This window comes from Hyperolius riggenbachi, chromosome 11 (assembly GCF_040937935.1).
Source record: "Hyperolius riggenbachi isolate aHypRig1 chromosome 11, aHypRig1.pri, whole genome shotgun sequence".
In the NCBI taxonomy this organism is placed as follows: Eukaryota; Metazoa; Chordata; class Amphibia; order Anura; family Hyperoliidae; genus Hyperolius; species Hyperolius riggenbachi.
In genome coordinates this window covers 108,812,132-108,839,539 of record NC_090656.1, presented here as the reverse complement: position 1 = coordinate 108,839,539, position 27,408 = coordinate 108,812,132, and the positions used below count along the sequence as shown (strand labels likewise).

At 42.3% G+C, this 27,408-nt stretch overlaps 1 protein-coding gene across 2 annotated transcripts in view; it reads right to left on the bottom strand.

Annotated features, from left to right (window-relative positions):
* KCNQ1 (potassium voltage-gated channel subfamily Q member 1) overlaps positions 1-27,408 on the bottom strand; it is a 202,092-nt gene that overhangs the window by 160,673 nt on the left and 14,011 nt on the right. The window contains exons 1-2 of one of the 2 annotated variants that reach the window (XM_068261480.1): positions 13,541-13,605; positions 12,051-12,519 (exon numbers count right to left, since the gene is read on the bottom strand). In XM_068261480.1, coding sequence (XP_068117581.1) covers positions 12,051-12,313 — 263 coding nt within the window. In that variant the 5' untranslated portion in view covers positions 12,314-12,519; positions 13,541-13,605. Of the gene's footprint in view, positions 1-12,050; positions 12,520-13,540; positions 13,606-27,408 lie in introns of those variants that run through there. The other variant, XM_068261481.1, reaches the window with a different exon arrangement.

The window sequence follows — 27,408 nt, the reverse complement described above, 5'->3', positions numbered from 1 at the left end:
AAGAGCCGCAACAGCGCCCCCGCTGGAGCCTGGGAAGGTAAATATTGAACAGGCTGTCGGGCCGCTGTTCGGAGGGTTGCAGCGAAACCCCTGTGGGACAGAGGACGACGGGGGAAGCCTCATTAGGATCCGGAGGCTTCCCCCTCCCGAGGGGAGTACCCCCCAGGAGAGGTTTTTCTTTTTACAGGGTCTCTAAGTCAACTGAACTGCAGCTGTCCAGAGTATGGTATTTGAGGCCACATTTTTAGACTAGGAACACACTAGGCAGAAACGCTAGCATTGCGGAAACCCAGTGTTCTCCCCAGGCTCTTTTAGCCGGGTGCTCCACCCGGCTAGTTTTAGTGAGCACCCAGTCATCGGCTCACCTCCTCCTGTGCTGTAAGCAGAGTTGCACACAGAAGCACCGGCCCGGCATTCTCTCATCTTGCCCCACCCTTTTTATGCCACCCGAGTCCCGACTCCTATTTCATGCCACCCGGCTGGGGAAAAAAAAAAAAAAAAGACGCTGGTTTTGTTGCATATTTTTCCAAAACACATAAAAAAACCACACATAATGAAAGTCAATGGTGACGCAGAGGTATTGCGTTTGTGTGTTTTGCATGTGTTTTTATATGGTTAAAAAAAAAAAAAAACAAGTTTGATGATGTATTTCTGCTTCCTGTTGACTTCATAGTGATTTGCATAAAATTAATTTAAAACCGCATGCAAAACGCATATGCGAACCGCAAATGCATTAAAATGCATGCAAAATGCAAAGAAAACACACGGCAAAGGCACAAACGCATGTGCAGCAAAACGTGACCTTTACCGCACCGCCTAGTGTGTTCCCAGCCATAAAGTTCAGAGAGTACCACAGAGGACTATGGTGCTACATTACACACAGAGTGCTGCTCCACCAATGCATAGATCTGCAGCAAACACAGAATCATTTAGGTTACTTCTAGAAATGATCAATGGGATGCTAATAATTTGGGCTTGCATGCAAATGTAATACAAAATGTACACAGCTGGAAACTGGGCCAATCAAATCCGCTTCCTGCAGATTCTGAGAGGCCCAATTCCAAACGCTGTACAAGTTGCATCAAATTTACACTGAAAGACAAAATTACTAGCATCACCCAGCCATAAATAACCACTGCAAGATATTGCACAACTAATACAATTATTTAACCTTCTATAGATACGGGAAATAGCTTTTCTAATTACTTTGTGATTCGTTTTTTCTTTAGTGCTTACGCTAGCATTACCCCAAAATAACTCCATACATTCAGTTTGGCATATTGCACAATACTGTCTGTGACATGATTTGGCAATCGCTCGCAAGAAGAAAAAAAAAAAGTAAAAATGTGAGCAATAAGGAAAACAAGATGTAGATAAAAAAAATGCTGTAACTTTATGTAACGTTCCCATTTCTAACAGTGGTGATCAGCTGAAATGTGACACCTTTTAAAGGGAATCTGAAGTGAAAATAAACTTATGATATACTGTATTTTTTGGACTATAAGACTCACTCTCCCCCAGAACATAAAAAGGACAGAGGCAGACAAAGGGAGACAGAGGAGGACACAGGGAGACAAGAGGTACAAGGGAGCATGAGGGTTTTTTTTTTTACTCTTTCTATGAATAAGACCCTGGATATGATGGAATCCCAAGACAAAATCACAGAGAACCTGACTTTCTTACTTCTATGTTTATGGTATGCTTTCCAGCCTGCTCCCTCACATATCCCTGTTGATCCAGAGGAAGGCTAAAAACCCTTACAAGGCATGGTCCAACTAGCTCCAAAAGGGAAACAATTCCTTCACGACTCCAGTTGGCAATCAGATAAAATCCCTGGATCAACACCACTGGAAAATACATTACCTAGTAATTATAGCCATGGATGTCTCGACGCAAGGAAAGCATCTAAGCCTCCTTTAAATGCAGATCTAGAATTTGCCATAACTACTTCCTGTGGCAATGCATTCCACATCTTAAAGGACTCCTTTTCCTAAAAATGACAAGATATTGCACAGTTTTATTTTGTTTAAATCTACTTTTTAAGTTTTCACTGTTATTGTTTTTGCTCAGTGACGCATTCATTGAAGTATGCCAGAGCTAAAATCTATGAACTATTGACCCCTTTTATCTCCTTCCGGCTCTCAGAAGCCATTTTCTGCTAGGAAAGTGTTTTATAGTTAGATTTTCTAATCAGTGAGGGTCACACTGTAGTCACTTCCTGTCTGAGTCAGGACTGAGTCAGCCACTTACATACCTGATATTTAACGCTTTCAGGCAGAGAAAGAAAAAAAGGAACACAGCATAGTTATTTGTGTGCTTGGCACTGTACATACCCATGTCTATCTCATGTCACATGTAACCTCGGGTATCCTTTAATCACGCTTATGGTGCCGATGGTACAGTTTTTGTCTTTTTTTTCCGCTTAGATAAATTAGTGTGATTGTCCCGTTCGATCAAAAAAAATTGCATAGTCGTTTTTGGGATACCATATACAAACGTTCGATTAGGCTGAAAATCTGGGTAAAATGATCGAATATGGCGAAAATTCAAATTGATAAAAGAGATCAATAGAAAAAATAAAGTATTCGATCGAATGGTTTATTCGATCGGAAGTGACTTTTTCAACCGGAATCTCTTTTTTTCAACTCGAGCAGTATTTTATCTCATGTTGTTACCTTATGTTGTTCTTTGGCAATTGCTTCTGCACCAATGGTATTGGATGTGCAGGGATCAAATTTGGAGTAACAAGTGCTTGCAAACACTCCACACGATCCGCACCATCAAAAGGCCACTTTTATTGCTTAATCCATAAAATCCATAATAAAATAAATATGGGTAAGTATAGGATGGCACACAGGCGCTACACCAGTCCTTTCTGAAATCATCACGAACCCACACTTTAGTGTAGAGACTGCCACATTATCTGTATTTTGGAGACACCTCTGCCTAATTACGGTATGTGTATGTTTGGTGAAATGCTGTCAGATTACATGTATTTTGGGGGGAATACACTATGGCAGAGCTCAAACTTCCCCGGCAGACCTTTTACACCACTGCTAAGGTCATGTAGATTTGGCCCCACCCGTGACCACGCCCACATTCTGTTGAGTGACCACACCCATTTTTCAGCAGGGGTGAAAGATATCCTTTGTCAGTAAATTTTTATATTGTTGTTAGTAAAAAAGAACGTGAAAGGTTGGCAACACGGGGCCCCATAATCTCCTATTGCCCGGGGGCCTCATGAGTTGTCAGTCTGCCCCTGGCCTTTAACCACTTCAGCCCATTGGTTGTGTTCACCTTATTGACAAAATTTTCAAATCTCAGCACTCCCATTCGTTTGCCAATAACTTTACCACTACTAATCACACCTAAATAATCTCCACAAATTAGGCTTTTAAGAGGCAATTATTTTATTCTCTATGCAATTTAAAAGGGGTAACCAAGCAGCTCCGGGTGACCCAAAACCACTAGGAAAGTATAGGGGACTAAAAGAGACCGAAAAGCCCTCCTACTAAAAAGCAATGCTTAGTGTGATTTGCCTTCTTAAAACATAAGGTACTTGCGATAATTCAGCTTTAAGTTACCATCTGTGGTTACCCACAATGCACTGCTACTGAATATGCAAATGACCTCTTCATGCCCCTTAAGCCAGGCAAGCATCCAGAACCGCTGGTGTCTAGCAAGCCTAGAGCTTTTAATTTTACAGAGCCACATCAACCCCACATGCAGACAGCCTGTTTTGGACTTTTGGTCCTCCTCAGTGCATGGCGGGGATTGAGATGGTTCTATGGGATAGGGCTTGGACCAGTACAACAGAGTAACCAAGCAGCTCGGGGTGACCCAAAACCACTGGGAAAGTATAGGGGACTAAAAGACCGAAAAGCTCCCCTATTAAAAAGCAATGCTTAGTGTTAAGAGGACCAAAAGTCCTAAACAGGCTGTCTGCATGTCTGTAGTTATTAACAGTGGGTGATGAGGGGCCCTCTATTTTTATATTTATAGCTGCAGTTTCTATAGTGGGCAGTCCCATCGCTCGCTATTTTATTGACCGACTCAGGCGCCCAACTTTAGTGTTATAGTTGATATTAGTGGCGCTTTACACAAGTCCCTATCAGCACACACTGCACCCAAATTTACATGACCTCTCGCAGCAGCTCCTGTCAGCTCTCAGAACTGCTGTGAGAGATGCACAGTTAGGCAGAGGCCACACTTGTGTCTGCGGAAAATACCAGCATTTTCCCGTTGATAATTTTTCACATCTTTTTTGCGCCCTCATCTTCCACCATAGACTGCTGGCACCTACTACCAGTCCATGGGAATCGTAACCGTGTTGCAATTTTGTGTGGCGAGCCATCAGTTTTTGTTATGCGCTTGAATCACAACCGGAAAATGAACAAATGTGCGCGTCCCCATTGTAAAGCATTACGTGCGATTCAGCATTGTGCAAAGTTGCACGCACATGTCAATGAAGTCTTACTTTACCTAACATGGTTACTTGTTTTCATGAATTAGTACGGTTTCTAGCTGTAACAGTCATTGAAGTATGGTCGATCACTCAGAGGTCTGTCATGACGGTGGCGTCCGGTGATGGTGGTCGCTAAACAATGTTTAAGCAATTCAACAATGTTTAATTGTAGTTAAACAACGTCACACAATATTGTGAAAATAATCATTCGTCACAAAAAATGCCCCCAATCGCAAAAAAAAAAAAAAGTTGCTGCAAAAATCGCATCATGGGTACAGACCTTCAGGCACACTGATTGGTTCAGGGACCCCATGATCACCAATCATTGCTGCCTTAGGGGGGCTCATGAACACTTTTTTTTTAATCAATGATCACTATAACAGTAATCATTGAGGGACACTGAGGACATCGATTGGCAAAGGGATCACAATCACTGAAGTTGTAGGGGTCAAGGGATCACATGATCCTTTTGACCAATCACTGCTGCGGGGAGGGGGGGGGGTGACGGAGAGGGGGCAAGTGCACGCAGCCATTAAACAGGAAGTCTTCCTTTATGCATTTTTTTGAAAATGATCCCTGTAACTAGCAATCATTGGCTCTTCCACCAATCCCTCCTGACTCATGGGCCATCAGGATTGCACACACCCATGCACTTCACCCAGCGGAATCTGCTGAAAGCTCATTGTGTATTCCCAGCATTGGGATACCTTCGCGTTGACACAAATGTAAAAATGGGGAAGCAGGCTTGTAGTATGCTCTTCTCACGCCCTTCGCTCCCCCAATTGTCCTCCTTCCCCCTCCGTTACTTTTCAATAGGCATCCCAAGGTTCTTCTGGGTCAGGGTGGTTGGTGGCAAGTGCTGGCCGGTAACGCATGGCCGGGAGCACTCTGCGCACTACAAAGTTGTGATGTAGTGCACATGCGCAGAGCGCTTCTGGTCATGGGCGTGCATAGCCGGGCAGCGCCTGCCCACTTGCCACCAACCACCACCCCGCCTGGAAAGCTTTGGATGCATGAGGAGGTGGGCATGAGGAGAGCATGCTACACATGCCTGCTCCCCCCATTTTTACATTAATGTCAGCGCTAAGGTATCCTTTAAAAGACAATTAATTGACTTCCTCTGGAGAGGCTTTCACATTACATAACACTTGCAGGAGCTGATTTCCTGCAAGCGTTATGATCTGCGGTGTGGACGTTGGGGATGTTGCGGTGTGACGCCGATTAGCGGTTGTAATCCACCCGACGGGAAAACAACAGTGCTGGATGATACGAAGCTCCCAGCAGCGTCGTACCGCAACACGCCAAAACGCAGCGTTGGATGTGGAAGGAAAAATGAAAGTCCATAGACTTTCATTTTACCTTGGTTAACGCAAAGTATTGACTTTGCGTCAAAACGCTAGAAATCAGCTCTGGTGTAAAAGGGCCCCAAGTTATGTGGAACAAGCTGATAGAGGTGGGTACACTGACAGTCGCCCTCACAGAACACTCGGGCTTTTGTGAGCGGTTAGCGGAGCTTGTGGTAACATTGGTATAGAGCACTATACACACTCCTACACATACATCTGAACAGGCAGCAACTTCAGATATTAAATGTAAAGTTTACCAACCACACAATAACTGACAACAAATGAATGGCAGCAAATGTCTAGCTGCAGGACAGCTCAATCATTAGCAGTAGCAGCACAGATGAACTGTATGAACTAGGCCTTACATAGGACTCATTTTCAGCTAGATTCAGCAGGTGCCATTGAAGCTGCCAATGATTGATTGACCCTCCTCAAGTCCAGTCAATTTCCTTCTGATTGATTCTGTGTAGTTCAATGATCGAAACTATGACAGGGCAGCAGTAAATTTCTAGTGACCAGGCAGGGGGATCAATGGATAGTTTTGTATTGCATTAAAGTACCGGTAGTACAATGCTGGCTGAGGCAGCAGTTCAACAGATTTTCAATTATCTTTCTGCTGTGGAGTAAAAAGGGAGATGCCAAGAGTTCAGGAAGTCTTGTAAAGTGTACCAAATAAGTGCACAGTTTCTTTGTCACGCTGAAAGGCTGCATGGCACAAAGGCCAGTGAAGGGCTGCACAGAACAGGGGATGCTAAAAGGCAGTAGCCACTGCTGAAGCGTTAAAGCGAGTTGGACTTCAGTACTGTGGATCCAGAAGGGATCTTGGCCAACGAATGTCAGAGACCATCATTAGGCCCATGGCATGACATCACTCCGAGTCGTGAGCCAATGAGGCTAGTGGATGTCAAAGGCTGACAGACTGAGTTTGCAAGCTAGTAACCCTAGAGATAACCCAAGTTGAGTGGTGCATACAACCCATGCAATGCTGTAGTTAAATGCTGAGACGTATGAAATGAAGCTTACTGCTATTATTTATAGCCCTAAAAGACTGACAGGCTGGTGCTTTCTGATCTTCTATGACCTTCTGGCCTAATCTGAGCTCTTACTGTTCAGGAAGCCAGCACCTATTCAGTAAGAGACCTTGGGCAAGACTCCCTAACACAGCTACTGCCTATACAGCTCTGGTGCTTTGAGTCCGCCAGGAGAAAAGGGCAATATAAAAGGTTATTATTTGTCTTTGCCTTCTGTAGTAGGATTCCTACTCTCGGATGTGCTATAATCCCACAATTGCTGCTCATTGATCAACTTCTGACTGGGAAGCGACTGATCACTTGCTGCTCTGGATCCATGCATGGTCAGCTTTAGTAGGTCGAACCAGAGAGTGTCTAAATAAAAAAAAATGTCAGCTTTGCACATTCAGAAGAGTGCCTACATTCCAGACCATTGTACCTGCCGAACTGAGATAACTTATATGCTCTATGACATAATATTATGAAAATGTATAGCAACCTGTCAAATTCTTCAAAACTCACACGTACAACTACTAGCTTTGATAATAAATCACGTTTAGTGAACAAAGCTACATTGTTCAGCAGGCAACTCAACAGTTACCCATGCTGATGGAGTCCATGCTCCAAAAACACCTCAGTTCATTTGTTTGTACTGCAAATTATCTATTGCCAGACAGATTGTTGTATTATAATGTGTTCTGATACCACACACATACTGGGAATACACAATGAGATTTTTCAGCACATTTACTGTCCAACCGATTTTCCGATCGATTTCCCTTCACGTCTATGAGAAATAGATCAGAAAAACGATTGAAAATCAGATCGGACATGTCGGAAATTATCTATCAAACTTTCAGGCAAAAAATGTCATGGTGTATTCCCAGCATTACTCTGGCATGGTTTTGTATCTTCTATCTTTGCAAAACCAATAAAAATGGGTTTGAGCTTAAACCCCTCCCTTCAACACTGCAGTCTAGTTAAAAGGGTCCTTAATACCTTACCAGCTCTCCACTGAGAAGCTGCTGTAACAGAGATGCCGGTGGTCTGACCTTAAAGGACTCATAACCCGCACAAGTCCTGGGATCATGTTTAGACCATGCAATGTAGTCAGCAAATTTTCCCTGGTTAGCAACCCTTACTTGTGAGTACCCTGGTCTTGTGTCATTAACATCCATTATGCTGCTTGACTTCCTATACCATTTTGTGGTCTTGATCGTTCCTTTTGTCTTTTGAGCATCTACTTCAGGACACTGCCCTCAACAAAGCAAATAAAAATGGCTTTATAAAGGATTTACAGGCATCTAGAAAATCCACCACACAAATTCCTGATCATCATTTGATAAAATTCACTTCAGAACATGGCTAGAAAGATTTCAGATAGAAAAGTGACCTTAATGCCAACCTGAAGTGGAGAAAAATGTCCCCCATGTACTGAGGTGTGTGTACTTTTATGTAGTCATAGCAGTTATCTTATCCTCCTTCATTTAGTGGAGTAATCCCCCAAAGAACTAATCTGGATATAGTGCTAGCCTCCACCAACAGTTGCCCACATGGTGATGTCAAACTCCCCAAACCTTTCCCTCGCTGTGCTCAGAGCTTTCCAGATGGGATTACTCCACTATATGAATGATACAAGGAAGACATGTAGAACTACATGTAAGTACATAATCCAGTACATGGGTATATGTACACTTTAGAGCATTATCCCAATTTCAAGTATGGTTTAAAGGTTACAGCTGGCATGCAAGTTTTAAGGTTTTGTGTGACGGTTGTTAATTGAACAATCTAAAAATTACCTGCTGGTTCCTGGATTAGACAGACAAGCTCCTAAATTCAAATTCATTTGTCTACCCCTGCTTCAAAACGTCACTTGAAAATTAAATAAAGTTTCCAGAAATCTTAAAGATTTTACAACCCTGAAGACATTATTCCTGAAGACCCTCAAAGTAAGGCTAGTGGGAGGAAACAGGAACTGCAACGTGACTACCGGTGAAGCTGCTGATGCAGAGACCGTGCAAAACGACACAGGGAAATTTGGGCGCACTATGCGCTGCCATAGGCCATAATGTGAATAATGGGTATAGCGGCGCCCAGACAGCAATTTGGGCACTGCCAAAAGACGGAGCCCAAATTACTATAAAAAGGCCCCCCCCCCTAACACACACACACACACACACACACACACACCTTCCTCCGGCCTGGAAGGGGAATAGTAATTAACGCTCCCGGGACTTTTGCAGGTGCAGGGTGAGCCATTTTTCGGCTATGCCCTGTGCCCACAATTTCCCGATGCCATTTTTGCATGTATGCGCTAATGCTAGTGGCTGTGTGTTTCAAGTATGAACATGGGTCTTAATTCCTCCTCTTCCCCAACACCTCCCTGGTACCAACTCTTTCCCTCAAGAACAGCAACTGTAAGTAATTCCTTGTCCTTAGTGCAGCACACAGAGGTGAGGGACAGGAAGCAGCTGCACAGAAGAGAAGGATGAAGTAGTCTTGGCACTGGGGAAGGTATTACTTACCATTGTTGTCCTACTCTGACCATAGGGGAAGGGGTCTCAAGGTGGCCATATTTGTTGGGGAAAGGAAAGGGAAGCGAAGGGATCTCCTGATGGTGAAACTTACTAGAGATGGTGAATGATATGCCAATTATTCAGGCTTGCATGCAAATTGTAAGCAGCTTTGAATTGGCCCAACATCAACAGGAAATTGCAGCATAAAATATACCTGAAATGCGATCTCTCATTGACCATCTCTATTGGTTACCAAAATTTTACTTGTGTGGCCCATGATTTCTAGCTATACCCCTGCACAGGGCTACACATCTTATAACGCCTAGTGGTGACTGGCAGCTGATAAATGACCGTAGGAAGTCTGCAGCTCTGCTGGCCTTTCCATAGATACAGTTCTAGAACAATAACAGTAACCGTACCCCTGTAATGGAAATACAGGAAGTTGGGACATGCCCTATTTCATTTCAGCAACATCTGCAGAAAAATACAAATACTGACAGACAAAACCATATTCGCTTCTAAACTTTATACATATGGGTTAAAGATGTATTCCTAAATGTTGCCTGGAGTTTCTATAAAGGTGGTCCTACATTAGACAAAGTGCCACCAGATAGATCCCTCTCTGATCAGAACTGATTGGATCGGGATCCATTACCTGCCCACATACTGCAGACAGATTTCAGCATGAAATCTATTGGAACTCGTCCTACTGCTGCCGAAAACAGGAGGCGTCACAGTGTCCCGCCAGCATGACAGGTGAGCATGAAACACATGAGCATGGTAAACATACAAGGGGGGACCGGACAGGTTTCCCTTGGTTGTCTGGACATCAAATGCCATTACCACTGCCCACCCAATGCAGCCTTTTCGACCAAGATTTTTACAGCATGCCGGATCGACCGATTCGGCCAGAAATCAAATCAATCAATCGAGTGGCCATGTTGCAGCATCAATATCTGCCAGATTTGATCATTATGATCGAATTGGTTAGATATCATGGCAAAAATCAAGAAATATATAAGCGCCCTTAGATGCAGTTAGGGATAGTAAACAATAGTGACTGCTTCCAATGCAAATAGGGATTGCAAACTATGTGACTAGTGACTGCTTCCAAAAGAAGGTTTCCTATGCCGACGCTCCAGAAATCCTACACAGTTGCTTGCTCAGGTGACCATGCCCAACTGGCACATTGATGCCCACTAGCATAGCTCTGGTTTTATGATGAGGGCAAGCCCTGTACATGTACATCACATGAAGAGTTATTTGTATTGCTGGCTGCCTACAATTCAGCGCTACCACTAGACTCCGGAAGAGGAAAAAATATTTTGGATAGCTGAGAAAGCGGTAAGAACCTAGTCACTGTCATTGCTGTCAGCCCCTAATGGAAAGATGTACCCTCACTTCCTGTCTCAAGGGCCTCTATGGATGTAAAGGGAAATTGAAAACGCAGTCCACCATTTAGTTCAGCTCTATTTATTGCAAGGCAAACATTATTCATGGCAAATATATCAGCTTGTTTGTTTGTTTATTTATTTTTTATATCCATGTAAAATAAAAAAAATAAAAAAAAACTATTCCATAGAAGGAAGTGGAGTCCGCCTTTAACATGGAACTTCGTGATCTGGGAGGACAGAAAGGAAGGAATGAACAGAAATAAAAACACTTGACGCACAGTATAATGCTGGGAGTGGTACATTTGGGCACCAGAAGCGCACGTGTAATTTGGCCACCACAATAAGTGCCTGCTGAGCTTAGCACTTATTACAGGTTATTTAGGCGATGGAGGCAACCCACCATAAAACAGCGGACCCTGGGGCTGCCCGCTATACAAACTGCAGCTAGAAATAGCGGGTGCTTTGGCGCCCAAAATACTTGTAAAATCCGATAGCTGCGAAATAGGCGCACACAAAGTATTTGGCAGTTAGGGTTCGGCATTGCCGTGGGGCATCCTTTGGGTGTTGGAATTAGTGGAGGGGTTCCTTAGGATATGGTATTGAGAGAGAGGGCTCGTGTGAGAGTAAGGTTAGGCCACAGTAAAATTATCAGTAAGGATTACTGATATCTAACTATCGGAATTACTCACGGATTCACGGTAAATTTACAGATATTCTACTTGCGGACATCTCCAGCATCCAAACTCCCACACCATATCTTTAAAAATGAAAGCTTATATTTAATGCCATATGTCTCCTACCAGCACAGGAAGCTAAACAAAATTCTCCCACATCAGGACACAGCAATACAAATAGAACTGGTCCCTCTGTCTTCCTCAAAACCCGAAAGGGGACGCGAGGTGAGAGAGATATGGAGGCTGACATGTTTGTTTCCTTTTAAATAAAGCACATTTCCTGGCTGTCCTGCTGATCCTCTGTCTCTAATACTTTAAGCCATAGACCCTGAATAAGCATGCAGATGTCTATGACAAATCTGACAACATTTGCTGCATGCTCATTTCAAGTATGTAATTTAGACCCTACTGACCAGAAAAACAAGCAGAGCACTGCCAGGCAACTGGTATTCTTTAAAAGGAAATAAATATGGCATCTTCCATAGGTCTCACACTTCTGGTTCCTTTGAAGTACACAAACTATTTACTAGAACTGATTTTAGAACCGCTCTCTGAGGAAGTGGACTGAGACACAGTATTGCTATGAGTACTTTACCTGAACCGTACACATTTAAAAGACCAGAGAAAATAAAAAGGTGTACTCACACTGTAAAGTGGTAGACAAAACATTTCCATCCAGTGGGCCTTTCTAAAAAGTTATAGACTCTGCCTTGTATGTTGGTTCTAGAGAGTAAAGGCCTCCTGGCGCTGTAGATGGACATTCGAGGGTCCAGATTGATCACCGGACGAGGAGTCTCTGTGTTAATCAGTATGTCACGTTTCAGCTCAAAAGTGTTGGTGCTGCTCTCCTGACCTTGCTGCCCATTGCGGTTAAACCCGTCATAATGCGTGTTCATGTTTTCATTCATCTCCAAAGAGTTCTGCAGGTACTGGACCTTCTTTTTTTGGTTAGGATTCCAACTTTCCAGTTTCTTCGTGGTGAATTAGGAGGGTGACAAGGACATTGGGATTAGAAAAAAAAATCCTTGTCAACAGTTCAGGGTGGAGGAAAATAAAAAATAGGAGACTATGTATAGAAAATCCCCAACTCTTCTCTCTCACCGGCATCTGTCATCTGGTTGGGAGAGTAAAAAAGAAACAAAATCTGTTTAGTAACACACACAAGTTGTGAGGTCCTACCCACTCCAGCTCCCTCCTCATGACTTTCTATGGGAGTGGTTTGGAATACAAGGTTAACTGCAGGATTCCTTCCTCAGCACAGCGCTGTCACAGCTCTCATGGCGGAGGTACGAATCCTGACACCACTTCTCTGGGAAGGTTACCTGCTTTTCACTTTCACTAAACAACTTTCTACTCCATCTATTCCAACATACGGCACAGCTACTTCCAAAATGCAATGCATCAAAATCTCTGCTTAGAGCTAAAAACATATTATCCCTGAGCAAAGGGTGAGGTGAATAGATTATCTTAGTAACCCGTATCCTAGTTATTTCAGTAGAAGCTGTGCACATAATAATGATATTATTATTTAGTATTTATATAGTGCCAACATCTTCCGCAGCTCTGTACAGAGTATATAGTCTTGTCACTTAACAGTGCCTCAGAGGGGCTCACAAACTAATCCCTACCATAGTCATACGTCTATGTTTGTATCGTGTAGTATATGTATTGCATAGTCTAGGGCAGGCATGGGCAAACTTGGCCCGCCAGCTGTTAAGGAACTACAAGTCCCACAATGCATTTGCCTTTATGAGTCATGACTGTGGCTGTAAGACTCCTGCTGCAATGCATTGTTGGACTTGTAGTTCCTCAACAGCTGGAGGGCCAAGTTTGCCCATGCCTGCTCTAGGGCCAATTTTTAGGGGAAAGCCAATTAACTTATCTGTGTGTTTTTTGTAATGTTGGGGGAAGCCAGAGAGCCCGGCGGGAAACCCACACAGATCATACAAACTCTGTGCAGATAGTGCCCTGGCTAGGATTTGAATCTGGGACCCTGCTGCCTTCGCTGACTGTATACTAGTTCCAGGTGTGCAACTCAGATGCTACTAAAGTCAACCCATCACCATAGCAACATAGCAATTAACAGGGCAGCCTCCATACGCCCACATATTTAAAAAGATTAGGCAATACTATACCAGCCTATGAAGCCAGAGGTTGCTGCTAGTGACAGTTATTAGCGGCTGCATTGCAGAGCACGAACAGTAGGCATTAGCAACACATTACAACAACAAACATCCTAATTGGCTATAGCGTGTAGGGTTATTCCTTGCTATTGGCTGAGCAGGAGGTTGCTTACATACTATAGCTCTAACTATCCAGAACATTAATACTACCACCATATTAACCTTCTCCCCCCTCACCAAAGCATATCCCCCCAACAATTCTGTGCAAAGACCTACTGGATCTGAAATAAAAATATTTACACAACAAGAGTACTGGTCACTTAAAAATACTGCAAACGTCACAAAACCAATCTAAAAGAGGAACTGTAGTGAAAAAAAATAATGAATAAAATTGCTTATTTTTTATATTCATTTATAAACTAGTGTTTGCTAACTGTAACATTTTTCCTTACCCAAATTTACATTCTAAAATCTATACCAGGTGGAGACATCTTTAGTCCTGTCAGGTGCAGCTCCGTGGTATGTTTGTTTCTCCGAATTTTAAAGCCAGTCAAAACAATGCCCGATCTCCCAGAATGCTCTTGTTGGCGAATTGACGCATAGCTAAACTGCCTAGGCCAAACATCACTGGCAGGGCTACAAACCAGTATACAGCGCCATTTAGATATAGGAAGCATTTCTGATGCTGAAACCAGGAAAATTACTGTAAATGAGGTATCCTGATTAAATTACTGCATTTTACTATAAGTCACTACAGTGCCTACTAATGATGCAATCATTTTTGTCCAATATTACAATTTCTATGTAACATTTGAGGGACTGCCTAAATATATGCATTCAAAGTATATTCACTCAGTTTACAATTTTTTTTACATAGATTTGGTAAGATTCAATCATTAGTAAGCACCATTAACAGTACAATTTTCTCATCAAATGTGATATATTTTGATGTACTTTTCATGATCGAATTGTACAGAAAACTGTGCAGTGTGTGGTAAAAATTGAAGTAAAAACGATTCTATGGTCGATTGGAACAGAAAATGTAATCAATCCGAAAGTGGGATTTTTCCATCCTATCTGAAGAGAGAAAATGCCCTAAATGACTTCCGATTACTTACAAATCATAAAAAGGTGCATTGAAAGATCGCATCTGATGAAAAAATATTACCGTTAAAAAGGAACCTTAACTGAATCTGAAGGAAAAAACATTTTTTTTTCTTTAATAAAAGGGGTTTCACTTACCTGGGGCTTCTACCAGCCCCATGCAGACGTCCTGTGTCCGCGCCGTCACTCACTGATCATCCTGTCCCCGCCATGGCTCAGTTTTGTTTTCAGCAGTGCGCCCACTCTGTTGTGGCCACATTCGTCCTTGATCATGATCCCATCCTTGTGGCCGCCTTGCGCCTGCGCAGTACACATACTACATACATACGTGTACCGCGCAGCTACGGGAGCACGATTGAGGAAGTGTGTGGCCAAAGCCGTGCAGTAGCCAAAAACAAAACTAAGCCATGGCTGGGGACCGGATAATCTGTGAGTGACGGCGCGGGCACAGGATGTCGGCTGGGGGAAGGTCCAGGTAAGTGAAACTTTTTTTTTTTCAGGTTCAGTTAAGGTTCCCTTTAACGGGTACCTTGAGAATAACAGAAAAATTGTCAGATCTGTTTAAAGTTGGTGACACTCTATGAAGTCTGGCAAAAGGACATTTCATTGGGGAAGGAAGGTTGAAATTGGGAGAGTAAATACAAGGACACTTTGCCCCTTTTTTTCCCCCACTGGTGGCATTTTGATCTGATTTTTGGATTTCTTGCAATTTGCCAATAGCAAGTGTGCCACAATAAGCATTATCAGGCCTGGATTTATATTACAGGAGCCTAGAGGCACAGATGTCATGACGCCCTAGAATTCGCCCTCCATGAACCTACAAACCCCCACCAAACTGCAACACAAGTGAGCTGGCCGGCCCAACTGTCGCTTCTCCCTTACTTCCCTTGCCCGACATAGGTAGCTACAGGTGCCCCTTAGTAATAGCCAGAGCTATCCTATCAGTATTAGGTAGCTAGAGGTGCCCCCGACTGAAGGGAGATCTCATCAGTAAAAAGCAGAGAACCGGGTGAGTAACCTTTCATTTATACTCCACTTGGGACTCTGCATAGGTAATGTGGGAGGGAGGCACTTGAGGGGAGTGAGCCGCCTTTCCATCATCAGGATCCTGTAGGCTTGTGCCTACAGTACCTTATGGTAAATCCAGCCCTGAGAAATTTACTCGTGGCGCAGCTTTTTCCACTGGAGTAATTTGATTTCTGGCTTAATGGAAGGACAATGCATGCAGCATTTACCCACCGGGTCAGCGGCTGTTACAGAGGGGACTGAGAGCGGAGCTGTGGTGAGGGACACAATCTTCCAGGGGCTGGAGGAAGCCCCAGGTATGTAAATCTGGTTTAGCTTCTTTTCCCGATGTTTCCTTTAAAATAAAAAAAAAAACGCAGCGTAAAATAATAAAGTGCATCAGCAATAAAAGGCAACCTTATAGAATTATGTAGTTGATGCTCCTCACTCTTGTGCTGCTACAACACCACGCTGGAGAAACCAGAGGAAGACCGCAAGTAACAACCTCCATCACCGGTTTATCTTAAATATCCCCCCGCTGCGATAAGCTGTTTTGCACGCATGCTAGTGACTGTTACCGCCAAGCATGCAGGAAACTAACTTTAACCCAGCACTGCAAACAGAAGCTCTACAAAAACATGAATTGCATGATCCAAATTAAACAGCATCAAATAGATTTCATTTTTAAAATAAATTTTATTCAGAAAATAATAAATGAATGATGTACAATCTAGAGAGTGTTACAAAAAAAGTATGCAAGAAGTTGATTAAACTATAACCAAGTGCTGCAAATGGGGTCCCTACGAAGTATGACTGTGGGGAAAAAAAATTAATATGTACTGTTAATATTTTTCATTTATTAGGTTTTATACTAAACAGAAGCTGTGAAGTAATCCAAAATATTAGTGTACTATACAAAGGGTGTTTAGAATGCTTTAAAGTGGATCCGAGGTGAACTTTTACTCATTGCATAATTGTGTTCCTTTCCTATTGTTTATAGGGCATTCCTCAAGCCAAATACTTTTTGTTTTAATACTCTTATTCCCTATAAACTAAACAAGCCACACCCACAGGTTTTCAGAGACCCTTGGCAGTAGCAAGGGCTCATGGGAGCTCAGTCTGGGCAGGAGGAGGAGGAGGTGTTACTAGCCATTGATTTCAGAGGCAGAGGTGAAGAGGGAGGAGGAGGAGGAGGGGGGGGGGGGGGATTAGTTTTTTTTTTCACAGGCTGAGTGCTCAAGATACAGATAAGCCTGCCTCTGTGTAATGTTTACAAACAACATGGCTGCTGTCATTGTATCACAGGAAGAAATAATCATGTTCTATTGAAGCTGTTTGCAGCTAGATTTGCTGTGTAAACTAAACTTTAGATAAGATATATATAGACAAGTTACTTGTTATAGTTAGTTTTTCTCGGATCCGCTTTAAAAAGAAGTCTATGATAAATAGTATACTCCTCCCCCACATGTTCTTTTATTCCCTCCCCCACTCTTTCCCCACCAATCCTAGAGGATCCCTTGCCCTGTCTGCCTGGCTCATTGCTTACTATGCCTCAATTTCAGAGACAAATTCCATTATATGAGCCTAAAATAAAGCTGGGCAGTCGCTCCTGAGGAAGTGAACAATATTTGTTTCCATGTTCACAAAACGCACCAAGATTAATAATAATCTTAGCTAAATAGAATAATAGTCCAACATTATTATTACTATGTATTTAAAAAGTGCCAACATATTCCGTGGCTCTGTACAACGCAAGAAACAAACATGGAGTACAAAATGATAGACAATTCTATACACCGATATTCAAAATACAGAATTAGTAATTACAGTGAAAATTAAATCTGAACAAAATTGTGTAACGAATTCCAAGACACAAAAGGGTGAGAGCCCTGCCCTTGTGAGCTTACAATCTAAAGGGATGGGGGGGAGAAGAACAAGAGGTGTGGTAGTATACAGTATTCATACTTAGAAGCAGTGTGTTTTAGGTTATCTAGTAGGAGTTCAACTTGGCTATAGGACAAAGGGGGAATGGCCTAAGGAAGATTGTATGCTCGACGGAAAAAGATTTGAGAGCATGTTTGAAGATATCAAAGGTAGTAGAGAGACGGGTGTATTGTGGCAGAGGATTCCAGGGCTGGGGTGAAGCACGTGCAAAATCTTGTATATGTGAATGTGAGGAGGTAATTCTAGTGGAGGACAATAGAAAGTCATGAGCAGATCTGAGATTGCAGCTGTGTTGGTATCTGGAAACTAGTGAAGAGATGTACAGAGGAGAGAGATTGTGGAGGACTTTGTAGGTTAGGGTTAAGAGTTTGAACTGAATCCTTTGGTTAATTGGCAGCCAGTGAAGAGCTTGACAGAGAGGAGCAGCAGAGGAAGAGCAAGAGGAAAGATGAATGAGACGAGCAGCTGAGTTCAGTACAGATTGGAGCGGTGCCAGTCTGTTGGTAGTCCACAAATTAGAATGTTTCACTAGTCAAGACGAGATAGTAAGACTGTTGTCCTACACAAGCACATTGGTTAGAAGGGGAAAAAATGCCAATCCTGTTTTTTCTGTACTGTATCTGATGTCAGAAATGTAATATGTATTTATATTATTATTATTATTTAGTATTTATATAGCGCCGACATATTACGCAGCGCTGTACAGTGTATATATATATATATATTGTCTTGTCACTAACAGTCTGTCAAAGGAGCTCACAATCTCATCCCTACCATTGCCATATGTCTATATTATGTAGTGTAAGTACTGTAGTCTATTTTTTTAGGGGGAGCCAATTAACTTATCTGTATGTTTTTGGAATGTGGGAGGAAACCGGAGTGCCCGGAGGAAACCCACGCAGACACGGAGAGAACATACAAACTCTTTGCAGATAGTGCCCTGGCTGGGATACGAACCTGGGACCCAGAGCTGCAAGGCGAGAGAGTTAACCACTACGCCACCGTGCTGCCCTTGTTCTTACAATGTTCTTACTGATGACCAAGTGTACTATTATGTGCTGAGTTTATATTTATAATGTTATGTTCTGCTGTATAGTCTTTTGTAAATACAATTTTAAACTTTAACAGTGAACAAATGACCTGATTTATGACCTTCCTCTCTTTTAACAAGAGTAATTAATTGAATCTATCCCTTTGAAAATCCGAAATAGCAGTTTTGCACAAATTCTATAAATAGTATACCCGTATTACAGATTTTAGCTCAGTTTTAAACTACATACAAAATACTGGCAAATGACCCAAACTATATAAAAAGTAATGACCTATTATTAATATTGTACTTACTGTGAGTTTAAGTTCTACTAAGAAAAAGGAAGGAACATGTTAGACAAGTTGAAATCACAAAAAAATTGTATAGCACTGTGTTTCCCTATGTACTTTACCACTTATTTTTTCTTCCTTTAACACAATCCAGAGCTCTGTAGCACCAACAGAGCTTTCTGTTGGTGGGCTCTGTTCGCTGCTGCCATGTTTATTTTTTTAAAACTTTTTTAATTAAAGCCTCCTTCCTCCAACAGCCAATCAGGCCGATCCTCTCTCATAGGCATCAGCCTATGAGAGGGGATCGCGTTCAGAGCCTCTCCAGGGGACAGCTAAGTGACAGGGCTGTCCCCAGTACAGCACTGCATTAGATCGCAGCGCTGTACAAACAAAAGAAACAGACGTTTCTTTTTAGTCTGCTAGCGGCGATGGCTGCTCGCAGACTGTTGAAGGAACTCCACTCCGTAACTGAAGCGGGGATGCACGTGCATCAGCGCGCACTATCCCCTACAAAAAATACTCCCCCAGGACCGTCTAACGCCGATCGGCATCAAGCTTCCCGAGGGTCCCCTTCGGGAAGGAGTTAAACAATACCAGTTGCCTGGCAGCCTAGCTGGTATATTTGGCTGCAGTGGTGTCTAAAAAACACCAGAAACAAGCATGCAGCTAATCTTGTGAGATCTTACAATGTCCTTTTCTGAAAGTATCAGAGGCAGAGGATCAGCAGGGCTGCCAGAAATAAATATGGCACCCTCCATATCCCTCCCATTATAGTTGTCCTTTAAAGTAAACCTGAAGAGAGAGAACTCACCTCAGGTTTGATCAGGGTCTGGATAGCATAGAACCTTCCCGTTCCTCTAGTCTAACGATTGCACCGCTGGAGTGACAGCCCGTATGGAGGAACGGGAAGGCCCTGTGTTTTCCAGAGCCTTTCCTCTACTAACCGAATTATCACTCCTGAAGTGAGTTTTCTCACTGCAGACCTTACGATCAACAAAGCCTGTGTGATCCGGAAATTAAATCAAAGCAAAGGCAGTGGACAAGGACCCCATTTCCATTCACTGAATTTGTTATTCCGATCATTTAGCAGTAGCAATGACACTTCAGAAATGTCATGAAACGCAGTGGGCCATCTTAGTCAGTCCTATGGAATTGCAATCGAACTGTCTGCTGCTTTTTATGCAGTTGTATAACAGTACAACTGAACAGGACTTTGCAATCACAGAGAAAAAAAAAAATGAATCGTATAGTTCCCCAACCCTGTCCTCAAGGCCCACCAACATTACGTTTTGTAGAAAACCACAAACATGCACAGGTGGGGTAATTAGTGTATCAGCAGAGCCGATTAACTCCCTCTATGGATTTCCACAAAACATGCACTGTTGGTGGGCCTTGGGGACAGGGAAGGAAACACAAGAAGGATGTGATTGCCCTCTACCCCTGTCTTTGGCACTTTTGCAGTGGAAGTGATCCCTTATGATCAAATGCTCATACTAAGGTTGCACAAATAAATATGGAATAAAACAACCAGTCTGTCCTTGCCAGAAGTCAGATTTAAAAAAAAGTAAGCGTTAGAAGCTGGCTCCACTGAGAGAAAACCCCAAAAGTCAGGGAGGGCTCTGGATCCCATAGAGGCTTGCCAGGCCTTGCTCCTTCCCGTCCTTCCAACTCTGTCTCTGGGTGGATTTATGTGCCTTAGGGCCTTCTCAGCCGGCTTTGAAATCACTTGAGTCCTTCCAAGGTTGTGTGCATCGGTATTGCGCATGCACGTGTCTGGGTTCCCACATGTGCTGCATAGATCTGCTCGTTTTTGGAAATACTAGGGGAAGTGTGTACTGAAGCATACATGAAGTGCCCTAAAAAGGTATTCCACCAGCTGGTCAAATAGCTTCAAAGGGGGACAGCAGTGTTATAACGAGATGGAGACGGGACCAGGAAGGCTCTGTGGGATCCAGAGCTTTCCCGCTACATAGGGGAGCATCTAACTTTTTTTAAACATTGCTTCAGGTTCACTTTAGTTCGGACTACATGGCTTCTGGAATCTAACTACAGGTTTCACTATACATATTACAGGTGACATGGCAGTATTATAAAACAGAGATCTGTGATACAAGCATTAAGCCTGCTTAACATTGGCCTAAAAATGGAAGGTTTAGCGAACCGTAATGGAATGGATGAAAGCGTTTGCAAACGCACGTAATGTAAATCAATAGGATCTGTTTACATTGGTTCGTTTGAACGGATCCGTTCTACCGAACAGACGGCAAGTTTTGGGAGGCTGTGATTTTTCCAGACCAACGGATGTGTCCCATTGACCCCACCCTAAAGGAGAGGACGGTCATGGATGGAAAACTGATGCTTTTTAAACACTGATCCTTGCCACAGATCAGTTTTCCATCTGTACCAATGCCTTCAAGATAAAGACTTCATTTTAAGCACACTTAAGTATAAGTAATCTGATGTTTTTAAAAAGTCATATCATAGCAGCTTCAATTCTGAAGTGAACCGAATGAAAAATGTTGCAGATCGGAGCAGCAGATGCATATATTTTTTTGCCATGAAAAAGTTTACAATGAAAGTCACTTTTCATTTGTGCATAGCCGGAATTTCCTGAGGTCTTAAAGGGACTCCGAGCAGTGCAGAAACTATGGAAAGATGCATATCATTTTAAAGCTCTCTTTCTCCTCTTTCCAATGATATATAAACCGCCGCCCTACGCCTTTTAGTTTTCGCTATTTTCGCGATCGAAATTGCCGCGGCTGTGACTTCGATCGCGAAAATAGAGAAAACTAAAAGGCGTAGGGAGACAATTTATGTGTCGTCAGAAAGAGGAGAAACAGAGCTTTAAAATGATATCCATCTTTCCATAGTTATATTGTATTACACAGGGCGACTTTTTCTGCTGAATGGAGCTGCTGACTTTGAGAAAAAGTCGCCCTGTGTAATACAATATAACTATGGAAAGATGGATATCATTTTAAAGCTCTCTTTCTGGCGACACCTAAATCGTCACCCTACGCCTTTTAGTTTTTTCTATTTTCGCGATCGAAGTCGCGGCCGCAGCAATTTCGATTGCGAAAATAGCGAAAACTAAAAGGCGTAGGGCGGTGGTTTATATATCATTGGAAAGAGGAGAAAGAGAGCTTTAAAATGATATGCATCTTTCCATAGTTTCTGCACTGCTCGGAGTCCCTTTAATGAGCCATCGCTTTAGTCCTGACTAAACACTTCACAAAAAACACGCAACTCCCAGCCTTCTACAGGAATCATTGTAACATCCACAGATGTCCACATTGCTGCCCATAACAAAGGCAGCATACTGTATCTCTAGTTCCAGTTTGCACACCTGACAGGTTAAATACAGTTGCTAACACTTTATGAAGCAACAGCAATTGTTGGCTATTCCTCATATATACAAAAGTGTCCCAGACCCAAAACATGTGCATACATGTGGGCCAAAATGGAAGACACAGCATTTCTAAGCAGCACAGCTTCTTCCTGCCATCTCTCTCACCAAGCGAGCATCGCCTGCACTACATCAGTGCTATTCCTGACAGTGACGTATAATGGGCACCCCACCACTGACTGGAAGCACTTCTGATAGGAGAGAAAAACAATCCAGTACCAGCTACAATAACATGAAAGTACACTGGCAGTTGTACACAAGGCACAGTGTCATCATAGCCTCTGTGTATGGAAAGAATAACTCCCTTTACTGCTGAACTGATCCAGCATACTCCCCACAGACCATCATCACAACCTCCAGTCCCACAAAGCAAATAAATAGCTCTGTTAAAAAGGGGACAATAGCAGGCATAGATGCAAAAAGGGCACTAGGAAAATGTGTGTGCCCAGAACTCCTGATAGTAGAATATCAGTAACTTTCTACTATTACAGTGAAAATGACGATATTAAAAATATTGTTAATACATGCCAATATTTTACTATAGCTAAACATAAGCCTATTCTCACATTGAACTCTCCCACTACCGATGCCTAACCTTAAACACCTCCCCCCAATAGCCAACCTTAACCAACCACCCACGCTCCATGCCTAACCATCCCCCAATCACCACAAGAACTGCAATTCTTTTAGGCATTGCCAAAAGTGCCCATTGAAATACCGGCATTGAGGGAAAATTTGGGCATCCGAACTTCCGACCCTAGTGGGCACCCAAATTTCCAGTCAATGCCAGTATTTCAATGGGCACCTATGGCAGCGCCCAAATTTCCCATCACCAATATCAGTACCAGAAGTGATATAACAAGCTCAAAAGTGAAGACATTGCTGCATTAGCCCCCTGAGAGGACATCTACTGTAGTAGTGTTCGCTTATGAAATTAAGCAGGCCCGGATTTACATCACAGGAGCCTATAGGCACAGTGGTCCTTAGACCTTAGACTCCACCCTCCATGAACCTACAAACCCCAGCCGAACTACACCACAAATGTGCTGGTTTGCCTGCCGTTTACTGCTCCATTACTCCCCTTGCCCGTCACAGGGAGCTACAGCGGTCCCTTAGCATAAGGTAGTCAGAGGTACCCTCAGTATTAAGTAGCTAGTGGTATCACCAACTGAAGGGAGAGCTTGTCAGAAAGATGTTGAGGTGGGTAACCTCATTTACACTCTACTCGGGACTCTGCATAGGTAAGGAAGGAGGGAGGGAGGGAGGCACTAGGGGAGGGGAGTGAGACGCCTTTCCACCATCAGGCGCCTGTAGGCACGTGCCTACAGTGCCTTATGGTAAATCCGGCCCTGAATTTCAAGTTAATAAATAATGGTCACATCAGAGCTGGGCAATCCTAAGAAGCAGGTAGCTAGTAAGAGCTCCAGAGAAACATTACTGTACAGAGCTTAAAAAGGGAACTATGGTGAAAATAATGTAATGGATAAAATTGCTTATTTTTTTACCATATTAATTTATAAATTATTTAGTCAGTGTTTTCCCATTATAAAATCTTTCATCTCCATGAGTTACATTCTGAAATTAGTCACCGGTAGCAACATCTTTAGTCCGAACACATGCATTACAGCGCAGGAGATTTGGGCCACCATATTAGGAATTACGGCTATAGCAGCGCACAGCGAGTAACTTCGGCACCGTCAGAAGGAGCTGACGTTCCTTTTAAAACACTGTAATTCGACCTTCAGCAATAGCTGCCAGCCGAATTACAGCATTCCCACCATCCACGTGGGCCTAGAGGGGGAATAGTAATTAACGCTGCCGGGACTTATGCAGGAGCGGTGTGAGGCGTATATCGGCTGTATCCTGCGCTCAAGTCTCCCGGCAGCGATTTCATTCGTACACCTTTAGTCCTGTCAGGCGCATGTCTGCAGAATGTTTATTACTGAGAGTTCCAAGTCATTACAAAATATACCTGGTGTTCCAGAACACTCTAGCTATGTGGAATTCTCCTTCCATCCAATCAGCCTAGGAGAAGCATCACTGGGAGGGCACAGTTATATACCAATATATACAGCAATATAAACCTATGTTTGACACACCAAAAAAAAAAAAAAAAAAAAAAAAACCAAACAGGTCATATTTTCAGGGGGTGTCTTCTATTTCTATCAGGAAGAAGTGTCTCTCAACAGAACATTTCCTGTTCCTTTGTACTGTGCTGTTCCTGGATTTGAAAGTATGGTACTGTACTGATACCTGCGCATAGCTGATAAGCTTGCTGTGTGCTAGGATGACAGGACTGGTGCCTGATCGGCACTGCACCTCTGTGTCCCCCACTGGCTGGCCGCCTCTTCCTCTTTAAATTCTGCTAGGGCTTATTTTTTGGGTAGGGCTTTTATTTCAAGCATGCTCAAAAATTGCTGCTAAGGCTTCCAGGGTTGGTCTTATTTTCAGGGAAACAGGGTTGATATAGCAAGAGTTTCTTATTCTGAAAGCAGGAAAATTACCGTAAAAGTGGAGATCATGAATAAAGCTGCATTCTACTATACAGTAGGTCACTACAGTGCCTCTTTAATAAAGTATACCATTATACATAACAAACAGAAACAAATTTGGTCTAATTACAGATCCATATCTCTCCTGAATAACGAGCTTAAAGGGGCACTACAGCAAAAGGCTGTAAAATGTAAAATATGTGCAAACATATACAAATAAGAAGTACATTTTTTCCAGAGTAAAATGAGCCATAAATTACTTTTCTCCTACGTTGCTGTCACTTACAGTAGGCAGTAGAAATCTGACAGAAGTGACGTTTTGGACTAGTCTCTCTTCATAGGGGATTCTCAGCAAGGCTTTATGCTTTATAACGATATTCCCTAAAACGGATTTAAACAATGATGCTGGCCAGCTTCTCTGCTCCCTACACGTTTTTTTGGCAGTTGGACAGAGCAACTGCCAATCACTAAGCGCTTTTGAAAATAAATAAATCCCTGAGAATCCCCTATAAAGAGATGGACTAGTGCAAAACCTGTCACTTCTGTCAGATTTCTACTACCTACTGTAAGTGACAGCAACATAGGAGAAAAGTAATTTATGGCTCATCTTACTCTGGAAAATGGTTTTAACTTATTTGTATATGTTTGCACATATTTTAAATTTTTACAGTTTTTCGCTGTAGTGCCCCTTTAACCACTTCAGCCTAAATGGACGAAAATTTTCGTCCAGTTAGGCTGCACGCACTCCCGCGGGCCCCCCCCCCCCCCCCCGTGCGCGCCCCTGCTGCTGGCCGTTAGCGCACCGATCAGTGAAAGGGATTATAAATCCCTTTCGCTGATCGGACCCCCCCCCCCGGAGAAAAGCCGACAGCGTCTCTTCAGACGCTGCGGCTTTTCTGAGCTCTTGTCTCCATTCTTCTGCCTGGGAGCGAGATCGATCGCTCCCAGGACTTTTTGACTTTGGCCATCTTGTGGCCAAATAGCAAATTGCACCAAAAACACACTGTGTTAAATAAATAAATTTTAATACATTAAAAAACCCGTTTACCTCCCACACCAAAAAATACTCACATACAAGTTTAAATAAAAAAAAACAAACAAAAAAAAACAAACACATAAATAGTTACCTAAGGGTCTGAACTTTTTTAATATACATGTCAAAGGAGTATATCAATATGATTTATTAAATTATGGGCTTCTAAATAGTGATGGACGCAAATTAAAAAAATTCCCCTTTATTTCCAAATTGAATATCGGCGCCATACATTGTGATAGGGACATAATTTAAATGGTGTAATAAGCGGGACAAATTGGTAAATAAAGTACATAGGTTTTAATTATGGTAGCATGTATTAATTTCAAACTATAATGGCCAAAAGCTGAGGAATAATGATTTTTTTCCATTTCTTTCTTAATATTCCTGTTAAAATGGATTTACAATTCTCAGCAAAATGTATCACCCACAGAAAGCCTAATTGGTGGCGAAAAAAACAAGCTATAGATCCATTCATTGTGATGAGTAGTGATAAAGTTATTAGCAAACGAATGGGAGGTGAAAGTTGCTCAGATGCAAAAAAATTTCAACCCTGTGGGCTGAAGTGGTTAAAATGTATTTCTAAAATTTTAGCAAACAGATAAGCTGCTAGTGAACTGAACTTCTTATCAGGAAACTGGTTTATAATATGTTACAGATATTTAAAAACTGTTATAAAAGGGTTAAAAAAGTAAAAGTAAATTAGCTCAATTAAAGGACACCTGAAGTGAGAGGGATATGGAGGCTGCCCTATTAACCACTTCACTACTGAGGGTTTTCCCCCTCAGCCCCTTCTGTACCAGAGCAATTTTCACCTTTCAGCGCTCCTTCCATTCATCTATAAATTACTAAACGATCTGTATCTTGTTTTTTTCACCACCAATTAGGGTTTCTTTGGGCGGTACATTTTGCTAAGATTTTATTCTAATTGTATTTTAATGGAAATAAGAAAAAAAAAATGGAAAACAAAAATTCATTATTTCTCAGTTTCGGCCATTATAATTTTAATATAAAAACGTTCTACTGTGGATAAAACCCACATATTTTATTTGCCCATTTGCCCCGGTTATTGCAAGGTTTAATATAATTCCCTAGTACAATGTATGGCACCAATTTTTTATTTGGAAATATGCGGTGCCTTTTTTTCAGTTTTGCGTCCAAGATTAATTACAAGCCCATAAATTAAAAAAAAAAATAACAGTAATATAACATCTTGACATACATATTAAAAAAAAAGTTCAGTCCCTAAGGTAACTGTTTATGTATATTTATTTATTTTAATGCAAAAAAAGTTTGGGTACTATGGGAGTGTGGGAGCGAAGGGGTTAATTTTAAATGTAAGTGTGGGTCTTTTTATTAAAATAAATGTAGGTAGGTGTAATTGTACCATTTGGCCACAAGATGTCCTCGCGCATTATTTCCTATTAACATACTATTAGTACCCGAACAGGAAGTAATGCATGGTTGTTTTACTTCAGAAGTTACAATGACTGCGGCATCTCAGTGATCAATGACACAGTGACTTAAGATTAACGAATAGGAACGGTGTTCTCATTCATTCATCTACCCTCTAACA